This window comes from Pelodiscus sinensis, chromosome 1, assembly GCF_049634645.1.
Source record: "Pelodiscus sinensis isolate JC-2024 chromosome 1, ASM4963464v1, whole genome shotgun sequence".
Taxonomy (NCBI): domain Eukaryota; kingdom Metazoa; phylum Chordata; order Testudines; family Trionychidae; genus Pelodiscus; species Pelodiscus sinensis.
Window position 1 is genome coordinate 318,166,596 of NC_134711.1, and position 26,450 is coordinate 318,193,045.

The following is a 26,450-nucleotide window of genomic DNA, read 5'->3' on the forward strand; positions in this document are numbered from 1 at the left end:
TTTTGGCCCCGCCCCTTTTGCTTGATGCCCCGCCCCCGGCCAAAAATTATTGCCCACCCCTGCTTTGCACAGTTGGGCCCATATGTTCCCAGTGGTTAGCTGGTATTGTTTACATTCAGAATACGGAGCCAGTCACCAGGCAGACTACTGGGGCAATCGGCTCAAATGAAGTTTTTACTGAAAGTTAGAAAGAAAGCACAATAGTTTGCGCTGCTTCTCTTTCCATTTTAGTTTCACACATCTCTGCAGCTTTGTTTCCACATGCAAGCATAAGCCCCTACCTTCCATGAGAATGGCTACGTTTGCAAGATTTTCAGTGCCACTGAAATGGGGAAGTTTCAAAAGTTTCACAGAAAAGCCTGCTGACAGGCAACTTCCACATCAACGTGGTTTAGGAAGTATCCGATCTTCCGACAGCTCTCGCACATTGCGGATGGCCTCAACCTTCTTACAGCTGGCTGGGAAAAGCCCTTCAGGAGACTGGCTCCTGAGATGCTGTAGACACAATCACAGGATAAAAGGCCAATCAAGTTTATATTTCCTTAGTCTGAAAGCAGGCCTGACCCCTTGCTGTGTCATGCAGCACAGACACTCAACGACATTCCAAGCACAAACATTTCAGCGCATGGGAGTGGAGGATCCAGGGTAGATTAGGTTTAGAGCAGTGCTTCTCAAACTTTTTGGCCCACAACTCATCCTACTCAATGCAGACATTTCTGTGGACCACAGCCAGCCACCCACGATGACAAAATGAGTGCAAGAGGGGTGTGGGGGTGGGGTCTGGCTGGAGGTAGGGTGCAGGAGCAGGTTATCAGCAGAAGGGAGGGTGCTGGCACAGGGCTGGGGTGTGGTGTCTGGGATGGGGGGCACTTACCTGGCTCCATGCCTATTGCTGCTCCCATTGGCCATGATTCTTCAAATCAGAAGAGCGAGGACTGAAAGGGAGACATGCTAGAGGTCTATTAAATCATGAATGGGGTGGAAAAACAAATAGGGAAGTGTCATTTACCCCTTCATGTAACATAAGAGTAAGTGGTCACAAAGAAATTAATAGGCAGCCTGCTTAAAAACAAAAGAAATACTTCATCATGAGGCACACAGGGGATGTTGTGAAGGCCAAAAATAGAACAGTTCAAAAAAATAATTAGATACGTTCATGGGGCACAGGTCTAGCACTGGCCAGTAGCCAAGACGGTTAGGGATGCAACCCCATGCTCTTTGGGACCTATGTCACGGTCAGGCGGCTGGCTACTGGGCTAGATGGACCCTTGGTCTAACCCAGTATATTGCAAAGCTGTGAGGTGCTCTGTTGAAGGGAGATTCACCAGTCAACATGCCCTTTTGTGGTATGGTGGATCATGGACCATCATTCATGGTTCTCCCCTCTGGTGTCTCCTTCTGACGCATGCTCTAGCCCAGCAGTACAATGCTACTTCCCAAGACTCAGCCTCCAGCCAGGTCACATTCAGTCCCCACAAAACAACAGCCCAATGACCTTATGCTAGTTTACTGCCCTGACTCTAAGCTCAATGGACTGAACAGGGGGTTTTCACACCACCTTCCTCAGTGGCTGGGAGGGGACATAAGCCCAAGTTTTAATCTGAGCTTTCCTGGTTTTGTTACAGGGCAACACCTCCCAGCACTTTGTCTGGCTCCTTGTCTGCCTCTCCTCAGACTGTCCCACTCCAACCCTAACTGCCTCTCTGGTATCTAGCCCTTTTGCCAAGGCTCATCACAGTAATTCACTCCACTTCCTGACTTCATAGGGTCTCTCTTGGCCTTTGCCAGAGCTCCCTTCTTGGGAGAAGATCCCAAGACCCTCTCTCCCTAGATCTCCTGCCTCCTTTCTACTGCCCTGAAATCCTTCATTAGCACCATACCTCTCAGTTCCTCCTCCACTAGCTTGGTCCAGCTTCCAGGTGCTCTAATTACTCTCTGGCTCCAGTAATTCTTTGCCAGTGTGCAGTCTGGTAATGAAGAACAGTACTGTAATACCATTGCAGCCCAGTAATGAAGGAGGAAGATTTACAAGTAACTTTACAAATGTATCTACAAAGGCTTTTTCTTTTTATGATCATTCTACTGGACTGCATGCTGTTTGGGTTGGTATTACTGTAATAATAGAACTTCCCAGGGTGACCCCCACCTCAGCAGAAGTTTCACTGCGCTATTACGGACTATCCACGTCTCACTTCTGAGAATATATAATGCAGGGGAAGCCTATATGAGGCCCACGGTGCAAAGCTGAACCACCAGAAGCTTTTAAACAGATCCTGGAATCTTTTTATTTATTATTATAATTAGTATTTTTGCATTGTATTTTCTGGCCTCTGGACCTTGACTAGACCTTCATCAAGAAATTTGGACCTTGACCAAAAAATTATTGACTACCCCTATAATGATTGAGATCAGCAAAGGCATTTTAAACTAAGTCTTCAGGATTGCATCGTAGGGCCTGGAAGAACCAGCATGGCATTTTCAAAGGAGGGTTGTGATTTGAGCCTGGCAGCAAGGTGGAGACTCCCTTTTGACTAAGTCTTTGTTGCATGGCTCAGCACTAAGGAATAACAGGGCACAGGTCAAGTGGAAGAAGGTTAATATTGCTGCTCATAAGGACTGTAGAATACTGATGCATCCTTAATATTGCTACATTGGACATTAGTTGTTAATAGGGAGATTTGCAAAAACAGTCAATAGATTTAAGAGCACAAGTCCCATTGACTTTCAATAGGACTTGTTTCTGAATCACTCATGGCCACTGGAAAGATCTCCTAACAGTAATTTGAATATTATTTCTTTGGCATGTATCCTTAAATATTGCACAGCATTGATAAAATATCCTTTCAGACATATTTACTCTCAGCTCCGTGTAATATAAAAAACAGGAAATATTACAAAAATCTTATTTAAAACAAAATTCTTTAATAATTTTAACTATAAAGACAATTAGTATTTGAATGCAGCATGGATAATCGATTAAATACATTATTAATTAAATATCTCAAAGCCGATATGTTTTGCAAAAAAAGGGTTGATACACATAAGCCTATGGTTAGTTGCTAGTATATAAAAAATGTATTAAACATTTCTTACTACAACTATTACATATAATCAATCCCTATTTATATATTTTGTCACAGTGAATTCATCTGCAACTTCATCTTTAATTTGAAAACAAAGATTACACTAAAACAAATAGTGTTGGTGTTAGAAAGTTTGGTCACATAACATTAGCTATCCATGTTCATTCCAGCTGGATAGATTGGTTATTTTCTAAAACAGTAAACAATGCATTATCAGTGCATTAATTGGGCTCAACAGACTCAACATCAATTGGACATAACATGAGACAAGCAGTAACCAAATCACTCTACAAAGTAACTTGATTATGCTCCTAGAATCTCCCCTGGGGAACAATACTGTGCATGGTCAAATACTGTAGGAAAATTCTGTTGCAAGACAGTGACTGAGGCTTCGATTCAGCAAACCATTTAAGCACATGCAAAAGTCCTTTCCTATTCAGCAGAACATTTAAAGCACATGCTTAAGTCTCATTCAATGGGACTTCATGTGCTTCAAAGTTTTGTAGAAGAGGGATGGGCTTAAAATTGTTCTTAAAATTATGCTTAAGTGTTTTGCTGAACTAGGCCCAGATTCGTAACTTTAATGGGTCATTACACTTTCACTTGCAAAATCTCATCCGTACATTTGCAAGACAGGGAACTGCCTGCTGTGTGCTCAACAGTTGTGGGATTCTGTGTGCACAAAATCTGCAAGTGCTGGTTTAGAGGCCTGTACAAATTTGACTCAATTTGGCTTGTGATTGAACCACTCCTCTACAAAACTGTAATTACATATCTGTAATTGAAAGTAGTTAAATGGATCAATTAGTTAAATGGCTCCACCAAGTAAAAGCAGTGATTTTCAGAGCTAGCCAGGGGATCTGGTCCCAAAGCTAAGTATAAGTGATAGCCTGACAATGATTGTGAATGGAACCCTTTAGAAGTCAATGAGATTCTACAGGGGAGAATCCCACCCATTCATTATCAAATTGCAGGGTCAGGGCAGGAGAGATTTGGCTGCACAACTCCTACTGAAATTAATGGGAGCTATAGGGTTACGTTCCCTAGTTGGCTTTTAAAATCTCATCTGAGTCATCGTCTGATAGTAGGAGATGGATGGAATTACAGGCAGTCCCCGGGTTACATGGATCCGACTTACATCGGATCCCTACTTACAAACGGGGTGAGGCAACCCCGCACTAGCTGCTTCCCCCCAGCAGACCAGGGAGACGCGAAGCTAGTGCCCCCCCCCCCCTCCCCCCAGCAGACCAGGGAGACGCGGAGCGGCTTTTCTCAGCAGACACCTCAGCTTGAGAATAAAGGACTGAGGGAAGTGAGGTGTGGGAGAATAAAACTGAGCTCTGGAGAAATGTTTGGCTAGAGTTTCCCCTACAATATGTACCAGTTCCGACTTACATACAAATTCAACTTAAGAACAAACCTACAGTCCCTATCTTGTACGTAACCCGGGGACTGCCTGTACATGCATTGTGCTAGTTGAGTAATAAGGCAGCAAAATGCTGGATAATGCAATATTGCTTATTTCTCAAGGTCCACTAAAAACACACAATTTGAATTCTGTCTTATGGGAGTTTTTTTAAGCAGCAAAATAATCATGTAACTAAATCCACTACCCTCTGGGATCTTGCCCACAATATCAAAACATTATATATAATTTCATGCTTAGAGAACAAGGTGACTGAGAAAAATCAGGCACTTAGCAGCATCGGCTAATTGTATATCATTTTGCATGCTGAATGACAAAAAATGTTTTAAAACTTAACTGCTGTCTTTACATTACAAGACTTTCAAAAAGAAAGTAGAGAAATTCTCTGACATGTAAGAAACATTTTTGTTCATGTACAGAATAATCCATTCTATATTCCATCCACATAAAGGTACACCATAATATACAATATATTCCATAAAATATAATGCCTCTATAGTAAATAATTCAGTATCAATATTAAAACATAAGCATATAGGCTTCAAAACATTCAAGCCTGTTACACACAGGATCTAAAGTGCAGTTATCAGGAAAAATGACTAACACTGACACTATGGGATTGTGTGTTTGTTCTCTCATTGACTCCAGTTAAAATTTATTGTTTTCTCCTATCTTCTGCCTTCCATAAGTTAACACTTCTCCAGATAGAATTTATCTTCTATAGCTGGTTTTGGAGCATAAACTGAACTATACATTAAAACCTCAGTCCTGACATTTAGACAATGCAGGCACAGCCCCACTAAAATCAAGGGACTGCTTCATCAAGCCTGAACGTCTACAAAATAAAGAAGGTCTGACACTCAGAACCAAAGAGCCGTTGAGGAAAAGAGTTCCCTGACTTAGTCACTTCCTGAACTATCACTATAATTTAAGAAAAAAATCTTCCAATATGAAGTGCTCCTCCTGACCATTCATCTTCTGCCATCATATGCCAAAAATACGATATACATTGATTTTAAATTACTAATGGATAAAATGCATTTAATAAACATCCGTGTTTATTGTTCATTCAGCAATTGGGCAGCAAACAAAGTGACTAGGTGTCAAAAACACTGAGGGTAGTGGAAGTTGCTGGTGTTCCTAGCGTGTTTGAAAGTCAAGCCACTTGTTAAGGTGCCTAGGCGTGTTGTTGGAAGCCTAGAGGGGTTGGGCTGTTTTTGAGAATCTTGGCTGGCACCTTTAGCATCCCGTTTTAATTTTAGGCCTGAAAAATGCAACCAGTGGTTGGGAACTCGATGTTGCAGAAGCAATCAAATTCAAATAAAAATGAAAAAGTCAAGCTTTTTTCTTTTTCTTTAGCTTAACGTGTCCTGCCAAGGAGAGAATCCATTACAGAGTTAGAGCTGGAAGGGCAAGAAGGAAAAAAAAAACCCAGTATTTATAAAATAGCATTTTTACCATATATGTGGTAACATCAACACAGACATGTTGGCAAGCAGGTTTACATTAAGATATCTACAATTAAGGCCTTGATCCTCAGTCCCTCCTGTTTATAACACTCACTAAAAAAGTCAAACTGGAGAACAGATTAATAGGATCAAGTTCATAACCAGAAAGTCTTGTACAGGCATCTAAGAAGTCCACTTACCTAGAGATAATATATTCAGCCACAGATTAGTTCAATACTGTTGCAATCCTGCTAGTGTTGCAAAATCTGAGTTATCTTATCTCTGCATTGTTAAATAAGGGCACCGATAGTGCAATATCAATGATAAGAGGTAGATGTGCGAGTGATAATTCTATTGCATATTCCAAATCCAAACTCTATGGTGCTTTTAAAATGACCAGTTTGTTCTAAATACTTGCTTGTCATGCATCTCCTGGTGTTAGAACTGAAAGAACCACCTACATTTTCTCTCCCATTCGGAAGAGTTCTGGAAATATCTAATACTGTTAGCCAACCTGAATTTCTCTTTTCTGATAAGATGTAGGTGAGATTCCTCCTTGCTGGCAGATCTGAATCCACCACATCCTATATTAGTTGCAAAAGGACTTCACTTTCATTGTTGAATTGCACCTGAAAAATCCTCACTCCTGGGCTACGTCTACACTGGCATGAATTTCCTAAAATGCTTTTAACGGAAAAGTTTTCCGTTAAAAGCATTTTCGGAAAAGCACATCTAGATTGGCAGGATGCTTTTCCGCAAAAGCACTTTTTGCGGAAAAGCGTCCGTGGCCAATCTAGACATGGTTTTCCGCAAAAAAGGCCCGATCGCCATTTTCGCGATCGGGACTTTTTTGCGGAAAACACTACTGTGCTGTTTACACTGGCCCTTTTGGGCAAAAGTCTTTCGGAAAAAGACTTTTACCCAAACGGGAGCAACATAGTATTTCCGGAAAAGCACGGACGATCTTACATGAGATCATCAGTGCTTTTCCAGAAATTCAAGCGGCCAGTGTAGACAGCTGTCCAGTTTTTCCGCAAAAGCAGATGATTTTGTGGAAAAACTTGCCTGTCTAGACACAGCCTTGATGTATGGCGGAAAGTATGGTGTTGATTTTTGTCAGAGAAAATTACACATCCTAATGTCTCTAAGGCAGAGGTTTTCAGACCATGATGCATGAAACACTTGCTGATGGTCCTCTGGGGAGTTGACTGCTCACATGATAAGTGCCCTCAAATAACTTTTTAAGGCTAGAAGTGACCAGTGTGATCACCTAGCCTAACCTCTTGCATGACACAGGCCACAGAGTTAAGGTTGCCAACCTTTAAATTGCATCAAAATACATTACTATTTTGCTAATGTTACTTTTCCATGTAACAGCCAGGTGGTAGAACGATACAAATATGGAGCTGCAGCTGTGCCACTGTAGTTCCATAGCGCAGATGCTACAGCAACAGAAAAGATTCTTTCATTAATGTAGTAAATAACCCCACTGAGAGGTGGTAGCTAGGGCATCTGAACAGCGTCTATACTGAGGTTTAGGTTGACTTAACATCTCTCGGGGTGCAAATTTTTCACACTTGTGTGTGTGTAGCTAAGTTTTAGGTGTATAGATTTCAGAAAATAAATGCCTCTGATCTGCTTGGTCATACAAACAAAATAAACAAATAGCAATTTAACAGATACATGCATGCTCTTAATACTGTCATTTTGTGTCTATTTTTCAAGCAACTGAAAAAGGTCATCTGGATTTCATGTTTGTAACAAGAATATAAAATTTATTCTGTCCTGACATTTTCAATATGACTTACAATTTGTAAGGTAGTGCTTCCCAACACACCCATAGCTTTCGGTTACTGTTTGTATTTAGAGGTTTGTGTGTCTCAATTACATTCTGAATGTAGTGGCAATGTCTTGGAGATGCTCCTGAGGAAAAGTGCATGTTTGGCTCCTTAAAGTGAAAGAATAAGCCACCTTGCAAAATGTTAAGCTAACAATAACCCCCCCCTCCCAAACTGGTTTTGCCTTTTTGAGCAAGAAGCACAGACAGACAAGACATGTTAAAACTTATTTGACACTCCAACAAAGTAAATTTACATGATCTGAAAAGGAATGTGCTCTCTTGCTTCTCGCATCTTATGCAAGCACACAGACATCTCTTCATCAGGAAACTGGCTTTGAGCACATGATAGTTACTGCCCATACACAGGTTAATTCCTCAAAATACAGAACCCTCACAACTGCAACAAGAAAAATAAGGCCACTGAAAAAAAAAAGTTTAAAAAAATATTAAGTAACCAGGAGGCCATCAGTGACTGTTGATCTGTTCTCCACGCCACAGATACAAAGCAGAACTGGGCCTAATTAAGCAAACCATGTGCTTAAATCCCATTTGTGACACAGGTGACCAAATGGAACCAAAAGCATTCCTACTCAAGGGCAGGGCACAGGCTTACTGTGGGGAGTTGGAGGAGAGAAGTACCCTCTTCAGTTGTATTTTTTAAATCAACTGCAAAGCTCTTCTCGGAAATGATTTTTTTCCCCAACATAATCAAGGTGCACAACTAAGGAAAGTCCATGCTTAATACCCATTGACTTCCTGAATAAAGATGTTTTCCTGACCCATGGCTTTAGGTCTGTTTAAGGTGCAGATCTAGTTTACACAGACTGCAAGCTAGCTCTCAATTGCTAGTCAAACCACCATGCATATACTGATAGTGGTCCAGGAGAAGGCTCAAAGTGTGTAGGTAAATTACAGACAGACAGACAAACACATTAAAAAGAAACTATTTTGGTTTGCATTGATTGAACATCACGGGTCTAATCTAACCTTTGAAGAGGTAAAACAAAAAAGTTACATGTCCAAGACTTTGCAGATCTTTGAAGCAGTGTTACAGATGCATTACCATATCCTGCTGCTCTTGGAAATATGCAGGCACTTACTACGTGTATAAGGAATTTCCAAAACATTCCCAGCGATTTCCTTTTTGCATGATCACACAGGGCAAGAGAGAATATAAGAAAAAATAAAGTTCTTCAAATGAGATCAGAGAAGCCACATTCTCTATTGTGTATGTAGAGAGCCTTCTAACATGAACTGGGAGAGCCCCTTCCTCTCAAGTTTAAAGGGCTAAAATCCAGGTATTAAATCTGGGGCACAGTTAATAGGATATTGAACTATTTCCTTTATCTTCAGAGGGGTAGCTGTGTCAGTCTGTAACTGAACAACAAATAGTCTAGCAACACCTTAAAGACTAACAAAACACATAGTATGATGAGCTGTTGTGGAAGTGGGTTGTGCCCACGAAAGCTCATAATACCATCTACAAGTTTTGTTAGTCTTTAAGGTGCTTCTAGACTATTCGTTGTTTAAGTATTTCCTTTATGTTTATTAAAACATAATAAATTAATAAACAAGGTGAACAAAACACAGACACCTGGGATGGGAGATCCCTTACCCTGACAAGGATCCATAGGTTGAGCCAATGCAAAGGAAGGGTATTCTGAGGAGTTGTCTCAAACTTTCCAAGTATTATGTGAATCAAAGAAAAAAAAAAAAAAGAGGTGAATGACTTTGGCTATGTCTACACTAGTGCTTTCGTTGGCATAACATATGGTTTCCCGAGGGTATGAAAAAAGTTACAGCAGCAGCAGCGCTGGTGTGGACAGCTCTATGTCGATGGGAGATACTGACCTGACACCACTACCACCACTGATTGGGGGTGGTTTAATTATGTTGACTGGAGAGCTCTCAGCCATCAACATAGAGCAGCTACATGGGACACCTTACAGCAGTACAGTGTTGACATAGCCTCAGAATATTGTCAGGCCTGCCAACGGAGGGTGGGGGCATGGGGAGGGAACAGGGGCCCAGCAGTTCAAAGGGACCCGGGGCACCTAGCCGCAGTGGCCAGAGCTCCGGGCCCTTTAAATCACCACTAGATCACTGTTCTGCATGGCTCTAAGGACTCAGAGGGGGGGGGACTTGCCTGAGGGTTCACAGAAGCTGCCCCTCCTAGTTATCAATTATGCGGAGGAGACCAGACCAAAAAAAGGCCTGATTTTAAGTACTGAGCACTCTTCAGTCCAAGTGAAGTCAGAGGGGAATGAAGGGTACTTAGCACCTCTGAAAATCAGGCAAATATTAGTAAGGCTGTAAAATATGGGGGACAGGGAGAATTTATAGCTAGACTACCATGTACTAAGTAGCTGTGAATCTGTGAGCATGAATGATCTGTAAAATGAAAGAAGGGTTAGATACAAGAATTCAGTACTTGCTAGGGATATGCAGAATACCCAGAAATGGCCTCTTGGATTCACACATAGGTTAGGACAACTTGGGACAATATTCAAGTTTCCTCCGAGTCACAGCAAGAATGTCTAAGTGACTCTAAACCCCTTTTAAAAAGGTCCTGAAGCCATTTCACTGGTGTGCCCTGCCCCCAAGCACTGCTGGAAAGCATTCCGGATGTGTCCCACATCCAGAAAAGGAAACGGAAGCCTGGCCTAATTTAATACAATTTCTCTATGCTTCCCACTCTTTACATAATGCAAATAATAACACATAAGCTGAGAGAGAGCGCCCTAAATAATTATATACCCCACTAAACTTTATAAAAGTGCAAGCTTAACTTAGTTCAGAGGAAGGATTCAGTTCACAATAGGCCCCCTAAATACTTAGATTGGCCATCACTTGACCTACCATTTTCATAATTCAGTTACTAATTAGTTTAAACCACAGACCAGACCAACAACTGAATGAAAACATATGCAACCCATTTCAAAAAATGGTAAGGTTTCTGTGACCAGCACAAAATATTAGCCCAATATCTTCAGCTATACAATATATACACAAACATATTGTGTCTTAATTTTGTTTTAACATCTTAACAATAAAACTGTTCTAAACATTATTCTTCCCTTAACATGCTGACTCTTCAATCTGTGCTGTGCCTGACAATACCAGTAATACAGAGAAGTCTATTTACTGCCACTGAACCCTTGAGCTGATACATAATTTTGACACATTGGTGTCAACAACAATGGAATTGCTCTATTCAGCCAGTAGTCACACTTAGTTGGCTGGATCGCTCAGTCAGTGCTTCTTGGGAGGTTCCACCAGGAGAATAGGCCATATTCCAAAAACAAACTGAAAAAAAAAAAGAGGAAAACAAGATTTCCTTACAGTTTAGCCTCTGAGAACAGATGAAATGCAATTCATTTGATTTCAGTTATGCTTCTTGGAATTAATACACAGAACAGAATGTAAAAATAAAGCCAGAAACAGGAAGGCATGGCCAATGAGCCCAGAAACCTGCTCAAGCATAAGTCAAATGAAGAGCCCACCTCCACACTAGATTAGTAAGTACGAAGTGTTTGACAGCTTACCTTCACCTTTGGCCTGTACTTCAGGAAGAGTGTCCTTGTGTATAAGCTAGGGGGAGAAATCCTTTCATAAGATGCATTGCTTAATAATGAGCATTTAATAACCACTGTATTATACAAGCAAAGTACACAGCTATCCCTGAGGCCCTCTCCAAAACAAATGCAGTACTGGTGATTGGAGTGAGGCCCATGTTTCCTGAGTGGATCAGGTGCATTTCTGTGATCAGAGCTCAGCTTGCTCTGCCTGGGTTTAACTCAGGTAGGACTAATCGGAGAGCACTGTTCTATTGACTGTCACACAACAGCAAGGAACCTTGGATATTGAAGAGCTGCTTTCCCATCCTCAGAAAAAGAGGAAGGAACCTGAAGGAACATTCCCACTGCTACAGGGAAAACAGCAACCAGGGACTTCCTCAACCAGAGGTGTGGGAGAGCAAACTCCAAGTAGCCAGCATGCTGAGCAAAGTTGCATGCCCTGAACATATATAGTATAGTTTGCTCACAGCATTTATACTTGTGCTCATCCTCCCCCTCCTTCCATTAAGGTTGCTTCATCTGTTGTTTTTGTTACATTTATTGACCTTTATTTCAGAAAGGTGACACAGTATGGGCGGCTCAGAAACTATGCTGGGCAAGTATGACAATCACTTTCAGCCTTAGCATTTATACTACAATTAAATGGAAAGCTGCAAGGTCTAATTCTTGGAGCAAGTTTCCTAGGTGAGGAAAACGGGTGCTATTAAAGACTCTACCACTCATTTTGTGACACTGGACAAATCTTGGGGAAACTGAGGCACAGAAGTGCCTCAGCAGCTCATTGAATGAGCTCAGAACTCAGGAGTTCCTAGTTCCCACACCTGTGCTTAATATAGTGGACTCCACTACTTTATAACAATCATACTAGAACTCTACACACATCTGAAGCCTGTAAACAGCAAAGAGTGAGGGGGATTACTTATGACAGGAAAGTATATAAACTACTGTAGAAGGAGAAGATGAAATTAACCAAAATTAGCTAAACATTAGAAAAAGCTCTTACAATGAGAGGCCAGAATATGGAATAATTGGATAACAGCCCTGCTGCTTCAGAATTATGAAATTAGATTGGAGAAATCACTAAGAAAATTATACAACAGGGAGAAAATACTTAGTTCATCAGGATAAACACCCACAGGGGTAATGCATAAAAAAACCACTTTGTTTCCCATTTGCAGCACTGCAAATCTAGTCTACAGTATTTAAACTGTCTGCATTAATTTGCTTTTTGTGAAGAATTTTGTTTAGCTAGGTGAACTCAAACTGTGCAGAGCACCTGCCATCTGCACTGAGCAACTGTGTTCAAGAGGATGGCAAGGAAACACAAGCACAAGGACACTGTTAGGACTGTCCCTGGTGAAAGAACCAAAAGAAAAATAAACAGCTTTGTAACTGGCAATAAAACCTCAGCCCTGATCTCAGTGTGGAAAAAAAGTGTTTGAGAAGTGATTAAAATTCACACACACATTGGAATAGCTCTGAAAGGTATTTATTTTATGGTTCAGATAAGAGATAGAGGCCCTTTGATGATACTTTGGGAATGAGCAACAAAAATATTTTATCAGAGGGGTAGCCAAATCTGAATCTGCATAAACAACGAGAAGTCCTGTGGCACCTTAAAGACTAACAGATTTACTGGAGCATAAGCTTTCGTGGGCAAAGACCCGCTTTGTCAGACATGCATCTGACAAAGCGGGTCTTTCACTTCGAAAGCTTATGCTCTAATAAATCTGTTAGTCTGTAAGGTGCCACAGGACTTCTCGTTGTTTATGCAAAAATACTTAGAAATTAGAACCAAGTGTAGGCTGGAGTTCAATCTGCAGTGAACAGCAGTAAAAAAAGAGCCAAAAGTGATAGGAACATTTGAAGAGCATCTCCCCAAACATGAATTCAGCTCTATACTTGCAAATACTTATGCTCATGCTTAACTTTACTTTCAGGAGCAGTCCCATTGAAATCAGAGGTGCCCAGACACAAATGTAATATTCTAGATGAAGGCAGCACCACCATTTTCCTCTCCAGGAGCTATCAACAGTTTTCAGCAGTGGCACAGTGCTCATATAAAGTTAAACATGGGTGTCAGTGTTTGCAGGATAGCAACTCGAAGGAATACAGAAAGTTCAGTTCACATCTTATGTTTGAAAAATGAAGCAAGACAACCTCAAGTGCATTGGCATTTTCACTTCTAGACAGATAAAAATCATAGGATTTCCATTATAAATTGCAACCCACGTTACAACATGAACAATTCTATGTTCTAATATATAATATGCATTCTCCTTAGACAGATATCACTATTACAAAAAACTTCATCCCATTAGTTTAATAAAAATGGTTATTTTCCTGTCCTTCCAGCTAATATGACATTTAAAGGTCAGATATAACTAGGAAAATATCTGTCAAAATTAATTCTAAAAGTTTCATGAACATCTCCTTTAGGAAATACCTGCTACCAAGGTAAACTCCCCAATCCCTACAGAACAAAGCACAGTTATGGAGTCGATATGGAGTAGACCAGTGTCTGTCACTCTAAAATGATGCACTAGGGATGAAATGGGTTAACCAGTTACATGGTAAGCCTTCACCTTCCCAGTATGCTTACTGGGGTAACCAGAAAACTGGCACCTAGCCTGGCCAGAGCAGTCCCCGCCCACAGCTCAGTACAGCAGGCTTGGCTCAGCCGGGCTGGAACAGCCCATAGCACGTTGGGTGCTCGAGTCTGGCCAGGCCGAAGCATCCCCTTACCTGCACTGCAGAGGGCCCAGGCTGGATGGAACAGCTCCTAGCCCGCATCATACCACCAGCAGGGGATTGCTTCATGGAATCATAGATACTAGAACTGGAAGGGACCTCAAGAGATTATGAAGTCCAGTCTGCTGCCCTCATAGAAGGACCAAGCACCATCTAGATCAGCGTTTCCCAAACTATGGGCTGCAGCCCGCTTCCGGGCCGCAGGAAAAAAATACCTGGCCGCAGCGTGGTTGCCGGGGTGTTCCAGGCTCCTGGAGTGCCTGTGTGGTGCCGGGTCCCCTAAGCCCTTGGCCAGTCTGTGCAGAGTCTGCAGCCGGATGTTCCGGCTCCCAGCAGAGGCGTATCTAGGGGAGGTTGGGGGGGGAGAGAAACGGGGAGGAGGAGGAGGGGAGAGCTGGCCATAGGAAGCAGCACTGGATGGGGAAATTGGGGCGGCCCAGGGAGATTCAGGGAGGGGCAGCCGGCAAAAGCAGAGCTGGCTGCGGGGTAGGCGGCTGGCCGGGAGATCAGGAGGAGGAGTAGGGGAGAAGTGGCAGCTGAAAGCAGGGCTTGCCTGGGGCATCAGGACTGTCCGGGAGAGATTGGGGGGCCGGTGGAAGCAGGGCTGCCGGGGGGGCGCAAGGTTGGGGGTAGGGAGCTGGCCAGGGAAGATTGGGGGGGAGAGGGGGAGAGAGCAGCCGCCGGAAGCAAGGCTATATGCGGGCAGCGGGGCTGGCCAAGGGAGATTGGGAGAAGAAGCAGGGGAGAACTGGCTGTCCGGGAGGGGGTTGGGGGAAGTGGGGCTGGCTGGAGGCGCAGCAAGGGGAGCGAATCAGCTGGCGGGGAGCGGGACTGACCCAGCCATATACAGATCTCGGGGCGCTGCCCCCCCCCAGCAAAGCACGAGTGAGTCCAGTCCAGGGATTCTATTGTACCCCCCCACCCCACCCCATCAAGCAGTTGTGAACTGGCTGGCTGGCAGACAAACTCATGCAGTCTGTTCTAGCCAGTCTGGTCTAGTCAGTATTCTTCATGCAGTCTGAGCACATTTAGCAGCTAGGCAGTTTGAAACTACAAACTGATACATCTAGTAATAATAAAACTTACCTAATGAGAAAATACCAGACATGTTATATGTCTGGTATTGTCTCAGTTTGTTGTGTGTGTGTGTGTATATTTTTGGGCTGCAAAAAACAGTACGGAAAAAAAAAGGTTCCAACTTAAGTAAAAAGTTTGGGAAACCCTGGTCTAACCAGCTTTCTGTGTGTCTTACACTCCACTTATCCAATCCATATTCCTTAACTTGCTGGCAAGAATATTGTGGGTGACCATATCAAAAGCTTTGATAAAGCTGGCACTGGGGGCTTTGGGAGGACCAGAAACAACTTATTTGAATATTCATCATTTGATTGATACATTACCAGTCCTCCAAAAGTTCATGAATGGATTTACTGGTCCCCGTGTCAAAAAGTTTGGGAACCCCTGATCTAGATCATCCCTCATAAATGTCTATCCAACCTGCGCTTCAATATCTCCTAGTGATGGAGATTCTACAACCTCCCTAGGCAATTTATTCCAGTGTTTAACCATCCTGACAGTGAATTTTTCCTAATGTCCAACCCAAACCTCCCTTGCTTCAGTTTAAGTCCCTTGCTTCTTGTCCTATCATCAGAGGCCAAGGAGCACAATTTCTCTCCCTCCTCCTTGTAGTACCCTTTTAGATACTTGAAAACTGCTGTCATGTCCTCTCTGTGTCTTCTCTTTTCTAAACTAAACAAGCCCAATTCTTCCTGAGCTTTACTCAACTCAGAGTAGAACAGAAAAATTACTTCTCATGTCTTGCTCACAACATACCTGTTAACGCATCCCACAATGGTGTTTGCTTTTTTTTTTTTGCAAGTCTCACACGTATAATTCATATTTAGCTTATGGTCCACTATGACCCCTAAATCTCTTTCTGCAGTACTCCTTCCTAGACAGTTGCTTCCCATTCTGTATGTGTGAGACAGATTATTCCTTCCTATGTGGAGTACTTTGCATTTGTCCTTATTAACCTTCATTCTATTTACCTCAGACCATTTCTCCAGTTTGGAGGATAGGGACATAATTCAAAATGATCTGGACAAAGCACTTGCAACCCCTCAACCCAAGCTTGGTATCATCTGCAAACTTAATAATTGTACTCTCTATGCCATCAACTAAATCGTTGATGAAGATATTGAACAGAACCAGTCCCAAAACAGATCCCTGTGGAAACCCACTTGTTATGCCCTTCCAACATGACTATGAACCATTAATAACTACTCTCTGAGAATGGTTATCCAGCCAGTTACGCACCCACCTTATAGTAGCCCCATGTAGGTTGTATTTCCCTAGTTTATGGATAAGCAGGTCATGCAAGACCGTATCAAATGCTTTACTAAAGTCTAGGTCAGTTGTTTTCAAACATTTTGGCCCATGGACCACTTGGCTCAATGTAAATCTTTCCGCAGATAGCCAGTTGCTAATGGAAACTCACCGTTAATTACATAATTATGCCCAAGTCATTTTGCTAGGTGCTGCAGCTAGAGAGACTGGTTTAATTTAAATTAAACATATTAAGCACTTTAACTTTCTCATGTTAGTTTATCAAACTTCATATTAAATAAAATAAAATATTAATTTATGTCCAACACAAAAGGTTTCAATGTTTTCTTTCTTTATGGCAGGGGTGAGGAACCTTTGTGTGTCAGGGGCCACTGACCCAAAGTAAAATCAGTTGGGGACCACACAAGGAAGAAGCAAAAAACTCCTCCAAAAACCCACAACCCTCACTGATGTGGCCCCCAACTGAGACATCTCAATCCTCTGGTGCTCCAGCTCCACGGGGCGAGGGAAAGGGAAGGGGCAGAGAGGACTGAGGTTCAGGGTTGCCCATAGGCCAGATTTACTTTTCTGGAGTTCTGGAGTTAGTGGATTGCATGGACCCCCTTTAGGCTCAGAGGTGGGGACAAAAATGAGGGGTTCAGTGCAGGACAGGGCTGCCAGTGAGTGGGATACGAATGGGGTGCAGAATCTGGGAGGGAGGTAGGGTGCAGAAGCCAGCTGGGAGTAGGGTGTCTGGCCAGGAGAGTGTGTGCAGAATCTGGCCAGGAGGGAGGGTATCTGGGGCAGAGTGTCAGAGGAGGTTCAGGGTGCCCCGGGAATTTGGGATGTTAAAATTAATCAACTAATTGAATAGTCGATGGAATTTCCATAGACTATTTGATTAATCAATAAGGGTGCTTCCACTTTGAAATGGAGCAAGAGCCTGCTGGCTGTTGCCTCATTTTAAAGGCAGAAATGCCACGTGGCATTCCACCCTTGAAATACTTCATGGAGCCTGAGACCACTGGGGGGAGGAGAAGGGGGGGGGGCGCCTCTCTGCTGGCCCCAGGCTCCATTGAAGAGTCCCAGTGGGGACTCTTGTACATTTCAAAGGTGGAATGCTGCTGCTGGGCCCCTGCACTCTCCCAAGGAGCTGTAGCAAACCAGCTTTTGAGCTGACTCCCCCCCCAGCATTCCCTCCAATTCCCCCCACCTTGCTGCTTCTTTCTGATGGAGGCAGGAAGGTGGGGGGGAAGCAACTAGTCAACTAGTGTGTTGACTATCTGATAAGCTTTTGCTTATCAGATAGTCAACAAGTTGATAAGTCACTGGTTGGCTCCCTCTAGACCGAGTTCCAGTGGGTGCAAAGCCCTGAAGGGTCTGGAGCCCCCACCTGCCTCCCATTGTGCATAGTTTGCTTATATTCATCTTTAGTAATTTGACCTAGTTTCCACTTTTTATACTGCTCCTTTTTGATTTTTAAATCATGTAAGATCTGCTTAGACCACGGTGCCCTCTTACCATACTTTCTAACTTTCCTACGCAGTGGTATAGTTTGCTTTTGGGCTCTTAATAATGTCCCTTTGAAAAAACTGCCAACTCTCTTCAGCTGTTTTTCCACTTAGTCTTGCTTTCCATGGGACCTTACCTACTAGTTCTCTGAGTTTACTAAAATCTGCCTTCCTGAAATACATTGTCTCTGTTTTGCCCTTCTCCCTTCTACCATTCTTTAGAATAATGATTTCATGATCACTTTCACCCAAGCTGCCTTCCACTTTCAAATTTTCAACCAGTTCCTCCCTATTGGTCAAAATCAAATCTAGACCAGCTCCCCACTCCCCCAGTACATTTCTCAACCTTCTGAAGTAAAATATTGTCTCCAATGCAGTCCAAGAACTTATAGGATAATCTGTGCCCTGCTGTGTTAGTTTCCCAACATATATGTCTAGATAGCTAAAGTCTCCCATCACCACCAAATCCTGTGCTTTGGACAATTTTGTTAGTTGTTTAAAAAAGCCTCAGCCACTTCTTCTGCCTAGATAGGTGGTCTGTAGTAGACCTTTAGCATGACATCACCCTTGTTTTTTACCCATTTTAACCTAACTCAGAGACTCTCAAAGTCAGTCTCCTATATCCATCTTTACCTCAATCCAAGTGGCCTTCCACCTGTGGCGCAATGGATCAATTAATCGGTTAACATTTTAAATGGGATTTTACGTCCCTAACTCTGACCTAGCAACTCCAATTTAAAACCATTTATAGAAGCCCCGTATACTCTGCTTAACAAGCTATAGGGAAAAAGGCTGTTTCCTACCTTAGTAGGATATGAAGGTAAGAGCCAAGGCCCGTAAAAATGTGCCACCAAGCATGAAATTGAGTCACGGCTCCCACAACTGGAGGCATCTTCTCTCGTAATTCCCTGTTCACAGAAACATGTAATGCATTTTTTCCTGAGTATACAGTCACCAGAAACAGTGTTCACTTGTTAGTACTGTTTCACTCAGTCATGTACTTCATGTGTTCAGTATTATGTCAACAACATTTAGTTTGGGAAAATGGCAAACCAGGTTGGAAAACCACTGAGAGGCTAGATACAAGTATTTAAATGGACTAGACCAGTGATGGGCAAGCAGCCACCCGAGGGCCGCATGCGGCCCATTGGAGTTCTATGTGTTGCCCACAAGACATTTTGTTTACCGTTGCCCGCACCCATGATTGCCAAATTCTGCTGGTTTTCACCTGCATAATATTTTTCCCCCATTGATATTGCAAAAGTGACATGAACTAGTCTTAAAAGTAAGGTGCATACTGATTGCATTCAACATTGTGAGAGCCGTGTGCTCCTTCTATATCTAAATTGCTACTATGATTCAATCAGCACACCTCACAAATTCTAGGTATGTAAGCGCAGTTAGTAAAATTGCCTTATATTGGCAGATTGTCTTGATTATGACAATCTTGTGGCCCGCTGAGATGAAGAAGAGTTACTCATGTGGCCCACTCACTATCTTTGGCTGCCCCTCACTAGTTTAGACCTATAATTTCAGGTACTGTATTATTTAAACATCAGAAAATACTACTGCACTTTATTTCCCTGTTACCTCCCAGACTGCGGCTTATACTGCTCTTATCAGGGGATGGACTCAGAATTCTTCTGCGGAAAATAAATAATGGAACTTAGAGATTAAAAGATATGCAGAAAAGTTGAAAATACTTACCTCAATTTATCACAGAAAATGTTGTCTATGTTCCAAAAAAAAAATCCCATTAAAAACACACTTAGGGATGTATAGCCCAGACCCCTAAGCCACGGGTATACCCTAGGGGGAGAACAGTAAAGTGAAATTTAGTTTTTAGGATACAGAGTGCATTTAAAGTAACACATATGAATTACACTACTTACAAGGTAAACACCTAGTGGAAAAAAAATTAAAATTCCTTTAATGGGACATCATCAACTAGAAATAAAATCACATTTTAAAAAGTAAATTAAAAATAGCACATACTCTGATAAAAACATATCCCAAGTCCCCTGCTATCCTGGGGGTTCACTCATGTTTTCCTTATTTCTCCCCTATAAGTTTCTTACCCTAATAGCTAGGTGTGAATAAACCCAACACAAACAAGAGAGGAAACAATTAAACTGACAATTCCAATGTACGGACTAAACCAATCTCTCCCTCTCCCGCCCCCCCCCCCCCAAGTAATCTCTTTCAGCGTTTTTTTGGCATTATTTCTCAGAGCAATAGGTAAGCACGTTTCAGACAGAAGCGCTGTCAGTTATGGTTTTTTTTTAAATAGATGCTGTCCCTTTAACATTCAAAAGCAAAAATTATTGTAGCCTTTTGATAAAGCAGCAAACCAAAGCCAACCACTAGCCTTATGAGCAGTTTAAGAAAAAGTAAATTCAGATTATGTTTTACCAACAAGAGCCATTAGGACAAAAAATCCTGTTTAGGTTACAAGATAAATGTGCTAAAGAGCCAGAGACACAAGAGGACACATACTGTTTGCATTCATGTAGACCCCAAAATTATTAGGACAAGTCCTCCAAAATATTCAACTGCAAACCCAAGAAGCTACCATGAAACACAGTTCATGTTGTTTTTATCAATATACTATTCAGATTTTGATTTAAGATGCATTCCTGAGCTGCTTATTGTCTTTTTCATTATTTTTGTCACTGATATTTATCATCTACAGAAACAGCAATATCATTGATAAGAACATATTGAAACAAACAGTAAGGGTTTCTTAATCTGTAAATAAAATTATTTCACAGTAGTGTTTTCTGTTAATACACATTATGGAGTTGTGTGTTCAGTGACTGGCAGTAGATGTATGATTTATAAGCTTACAGACACTTTTTCCTCAAGGCAAAAACACCAGACATACACTGTGCGAGTTACTGAGAGTGTAAACACAACATCCATTCACGTCATCAGCAGACCGATTTCTAACTAGTACTTATTTAGTCCCATAAATATAATAGGCGAACCAACCCAAACCATAATTACCCACATGGCTTATGTTTCAAGGGTGCAAGTTAGCTGGCCATATGAATGAACAGGGAAAGCCATATACTGCATACTGTTAATTACAGCTGAAATGGCTCACTAAATAGATGGAGTTATGTGTTTTATGGAGGAGAAAGGAGGTTGACATGCATTATTAACCGAAAGTCTGGTCCATGAACACATGGCAGCATAAATGAAAGCGTAACGTGTGGCTGGATGAAAAAGATCCTCAGAAGAATCACAAATTAGGAGAGCATGAGAAACAAGAGCAGGAAAAGTTTGATTTTACCTATTTTAATCGAGGTGACAGAATATGCAAGAGAAGATGGTGGTGGGACAGACAAAGCTGTTGGGATTTACAGGGTTGAAAGACAGTAAACCTAAGTTGATAACACGCGCGCTTTTATAGTAGAAAAACATGGATATATATTGCTCAGAGCTAATTACCAGTTTAGAGGTAGTAAGTGAGCCCTTGAGTGAAGAGGTCACTCAAGAAGAAGAGACACAAAAGAGAGGAGAGAGCAGAAAGCACACCTAGTCACTTAATTTTATATATTTATTCACACTGGCTGCTTTGGCTGCTTTCTCAGTTTCTTCACTTTTGCCAAGAGATACGTTTCACTGGTTCTTAGTCCTTCCAATATATTTGATACCATTCTTTTTATTTTGAAAAAAAATTAAATTTCCACTTCACATATGTCATTCTTTACGCATCTAATATTTACAAAATAGTAACTTCAACAAAAGTTTTATACCTTTTAGCACCCAAGTACTTTGCCTTCTAATTTTAAATACAGGGAAAACATTAACCATAGGCTGTGTCTACACTGGCATGAATTTCCGGAACTGCTTACAATGGAATACTATTCCGTTTTCAGTTTTTCCGGAAAAGGAGCGTCTACATTGGCAGGCTGCTTTTCCGGAAAAGCCCTTTTTCCGAAAAAGCGTCTGTGGCCAATGTAGACGCGCTTTTCCGGAAAAGAGCCCCGATTGCCATTTTCGCGATCGGGGCTTTTTTCCGGAAAAGACTACTGGGCTGTCTACACTGGCCCTTTTCCGGAACAGTGTTCCGGAATAAGGACTTATGCCCGAGCGGGAGCAGAATAGTTTTTCCGGAATAGCGGCTGATTTTGTACAGTAGAGCGTCGTTGCTTTTCCGGAAATTCAAGGGCCAGTGTAGACAGCTCGCAGCTTATTCCGGAAAAGTGGCTGATTTTCTGGAATAAGTGGCCCAGTGTAGACACAGCCATAGTGTTTAACCCTGTGACTGACCCTTGCTTCAGCTAGCTACCAGAATAATCATTTGAGCACTGGCAAAAGAAAAGAAGGCAAAGTGCTTGTATCTGAAGGGATCTACAAACCACCAGTCCAAAACTACCACCAAGCCAGCTGAGAAAAGACACTTGTCACAAATATGTGTGGTCCAGGCTTGCTTGAAAGACATGAATCACTCCTTTGTTGCCACAAAACAGAGAGCATACGACCTTGCATCTCTCACTCATTTAGGGAAGTGGTTAGCAATACCGGTTTCTTATGTTGTTTTTAAAATACACATCTACTAGAGATGCAAACACTTAGAATGTATTTATTTGTAACACTGAGATAAATAAAATCACTTACCACAATACAATATATACAGACCGTAGTACTATAATAGAAACCAGTGATCCGTACATAATCTGCAGGAAAGTGGAGATAATATTCACTATTAGTGTAGGATAGGCATGTATTATTATTTTTGTATACCAAAGTAACACAAAAGAAAATTAACCATTTGTTGATTTATCACCTATATTAATCTTTACTGATTTCTTCAAAATATATTTTTCCTGTTAAGTTTCCAAAAAACACCTAGTACAAAAAGCCTCCAAAAAGAGAAGTGTGTGTCTGTTTATGCACAGCTTTTGGAGAAATTTAGCTTTTTTTTTTTTTTTTTTTTTTTTTTAAATGAAAATCCAGATTTCAGAGGCGTGCCAGGAACTGAATTAGAAAGCAAGCACTAGGCAGGAATCAACCCTAGTCACTAAGGTGCAGACAAGGAACAGTGCAGTTCACAGCTCCAAGGATAGTCAGCACTCTGCTGTTGAGTTATGATTAGGGAATATATTGCCATGTCATCCCTTCTCTGTGCACTTTAATCAAGCTCCATACAAATGACAGTGGCCTTGGAAAATTTCTAACTTTGCGACTCTTTCACAGACAGCATTTTCCTCTAATGATACCATGTATCATTAGGGAAAGCAGAAATGTGAAAAGACCTCACTATGTCTACCATTCAGCAAAGCCCAAGGGAGAATTCTAAGTTAACTGTGACATAGGGTACGTCTAGACTACATGCCTCTGTCGCCAGAGGCATGTAGATTAGGCTACCAGACATAGGAAAATGAAGCGGCGATTTAAATAATCGCTGCTTCATTTAAATTTACATGGCTGCCGCACTGAGACGACAAACAGCTGATCAACTGTTTGTTGGCTCAGCGCGATAGTCTGGACGCGCGGGTGTCGACATCAAAGGTATTTGTCGACCACCCAGGTAAACCTCATCCCAGGAGGCATACCTGGGTGGTCGACAAATACCTTATATGTCAACACCCGCGCGTCCAGACTATTGCGCTGAGCCAACAAACAGCTGATCAGCTGTTTGTCGGCTCAGCGCGGCAGCCATGTAAATTTAAATGAAGCGGCGATTATTTAAATCACCGCTTCATTTTCCTATGTCTGGTAGCCTAATCTACATGCCTCTGGCGACAGAGGCATGTAGTCTAGACGTACCCATACTGTTCAGCATTGAGGTTTTATCTAAACAGTGATGAGATTGAGTTGTTGGCCTGCTCACAGAACTCTATCATGATATGCCAGTTATTCGACTATTCTACAGTCCCCAGGAGTGGAGCTGGCAGCCAGTGCGCTCCGGCCCCACTGCTGAGGAGCCCCTTGTCACTCCGTATAAGAGGCAGCAGCGTGGGGTGCCAGGAGGCAGCTGGTCAGCGAGAGGAGCCAGTTTAAAAACCAGCTCCTCTCATGGACTGGCTGCCTGTCATGCCATGCTGCTGCCTCTGACATAGAGGCAGCAGAGCAGGGTGGCAGCAGCCCCTGTCCAGGAAGGGAGCGGGTCTGAGCTGCTGGACCAACATGAGATGGAACGGAGCTAGGCTGCCTTCCTGCATGCTAATACACTTTTAAAGCAGAGCCGCAGCAGGGGGTAGGTCCTGGGCTGTACTGGCGGGAGAGGGGGGAGGAACGTGGAAATGTATGTAGTCTATAGCATTAACTGATAAGCTTTTGCTTATCGGTTAATTGACTACACTATTACATCCCATAGGGAAAGCTATAATGTAACTAAGTCAACTGGGAGGTTTATAAAGTGGGGAAGAAGCAGTTGCAGAACTGGCTGAACAAAAGGATTTTAGGAGTTGCCACCAAAACAAGTGAATCCATCTTTAAACACTTAACTGAGATGGAATCTCATGAGGGATAGGATGGTCTTGTAGTGGACACACGGCACAGGGAGTAAGTTAACTTATCTGGATACCACAATGAATCCACAGGAAGAGTTTTATAAATAGAGGATGGGGACATACACTCAGGATAGCATGAGATGAATCTTGACAAGTGTCAAAACCACAGAATGCTCTTTGGGACAAGTGAACTTTTTGCAACGTCAGTTGAGAACACTTGGTCTAGTGTAGCCAATACAAAGTATTTCTTTTGTTTAAAGGGTCTCTACTTCTAATAAATCTCATTTTACTGAGAACCCTGCTGCTGTTGTGTTGAAGCTAATCAGTTAGAGAATGATCACCTAGCATCCTCAGAAAGACAAGTGCTGTAGGACAAAGATTTACTGAATTCAATACCCACCCCAGCACTGTAAACTCAGTCAACAGAGCAGGAGCAAATGCGTTCAGACCCAGGTATGCTACTAAAAGCTGGGCAGATAATATGGAGAGGACTGACCACAAGACTGAATGAGAGGAGAAGTGGCAGTGGGGTTAAATAACAATCTCTTAAGGCAGAGATGGGGCACTGATTAATGTTTCTTGCCCTCAAAAAGAAAGAGCAGTCTGAATTAAATTACATGGCAAAAATGAGACAAAAAAGAAGGGGTGCTAAATTCTTAGATGGTGTGTATCAGTATATTTCTATTAATTTACACCAGTTGAGAACATGGCTCAGGAAAATCCGTACTCCAGGACAGCAACCCGGTGTAAAAAGCAGCAATTCAGGAAAATAAATGAATAATAAATAATGTATGGTTGTCCACATCCTCTTTCACATGCATAAGCCCCAAATGTGCTCCTGTAACAATAGGAGTTCTAAGGTAAACAGCCCACATGAGAATACATTAGTAGAAATAACAACATGTTGCACTTTTTCCCATATATTTCAAAGCATTTTACACAGGAAGCAAAGATTTTCCTTATTCTATATATGGGAAAACAGAGACTGAGGTGAAGTAACTTGTCTCCAATTATGCAACAGTCTACAACTAGAGGTGGAGTCCTCCATCTTCACGCCTCTTAGTACAGGCAGTCCCCGAGTTACGCGGATCTGACTTATGTCGGATCCGCACTTACGAACGGGGCTTTTCTCGCCCTGGAACTCGGGGGCGGCGGGACCACCAGACGCGCAGTGGTCCCGCCACCGCATCCTCCAGGGTGAGAAAAGCTGCTCTGGGTGTCCCTGGTCTGCTGGGGACCCCCCCCACCAGCGGACCAGGGACACCTGGAGCAAAGCCTTGGAGGCACGGGACCCCGCCGCCTCCGTGGCTTTGCTCCGGGTCTCCCTGGTCTGCTGGGGGGAGGGGAAAGGGGGACGCAGCTAGTGTGCCTGCCCCCCCCCCCCAGCAGACCAAGCTTTTGTTGTGGACGCCTGGGGTAGAGCAGCTGGGGTGCTGCCGGGTTGGTCCTGGGGGGGGACCTACCCGGCAGCACCCCAGCTGTTCTGTCCCAGGCTCCAGAATCAGCTGCTGTTGAAACTGATCAGTGGCTGATTCCAGGAAACTGGGAGCAGAGCAACTCTGCCTCCGGCTTCCTGTAGTCAGCTCCTGGTCAGTTTCAGCAGCAGCGGCTGAATCTGGAGCCAGTTCCGAGTTACGTACAAATTCAACTTAAGAACAAACCTATAGTCCCTATCTTGTACGTAACCCAGGGACTGCCTGTACTGTGTACAGTTTGAGGTTCTTTTCGTATTTGTAGGGCATTAAGGAACATGCCTGTCTTGTCTCAGCTCTGACTTCCAAAAAGTACAAATGAAAGAAGTTCTGTTCCCCTTTCCTACCCAAATAAAAGATCTGTTCTAAAGAGACAGTAAGAGAGACAGCACATCAAAGAACTCCCTTAACAACAACTGGTATTTTTATTCATTTTTCTTACTGCATTCTTCTTGCCAACAATTTCCATCTCTAAACATTCCTCCCTTTCTGCTATACAGACAGATTTCTGTCATTCTAGTTAAAATAGCAGCCAACTTCAAGCTTTTATCA

At 42.5% G+C, this 26,450-nt stretch overlaps 1 protein-coding gene across 1 annotated transcript in view; it reads right to left on the reverse strand.

The window, feature by feature from the left end:
* Positions 1-2,900: 2,900 nt before the first annotated feature.
* Positions 2,901-26,450, reverse strand: part of ACER3 (alkaline ceramidase 3) — a 78,828-nt gene continuing 55,278 nt past the window's right edge. The window contains exons 7-11 of the mRNA XM_075919527.1: positions 22,589-22,647; positions 19,670-19,771; positions 18,766-18,870; positions 11,343-11,388; positions 2,901-11,103 (exon numbers count right to left, since the gene is read on the reverse strand). Of these exons, the coding sequence (XP_075775642.1) occupies positions 11,050-11,103; positions 11,343-11,388; positions 18,766-18,870; positions 19,670-19,771; positions 22,589-22,647 (366 nt within the window). The 3' untranslated portion in view covers positions 2,901-11,049. The remainder of the gene's footprint in view (positions 11,104-11,342; positions 11,389-18,765; positions 18,871-19,669; positions 19,772-22,588; positions 22,648-26,450) is intronic.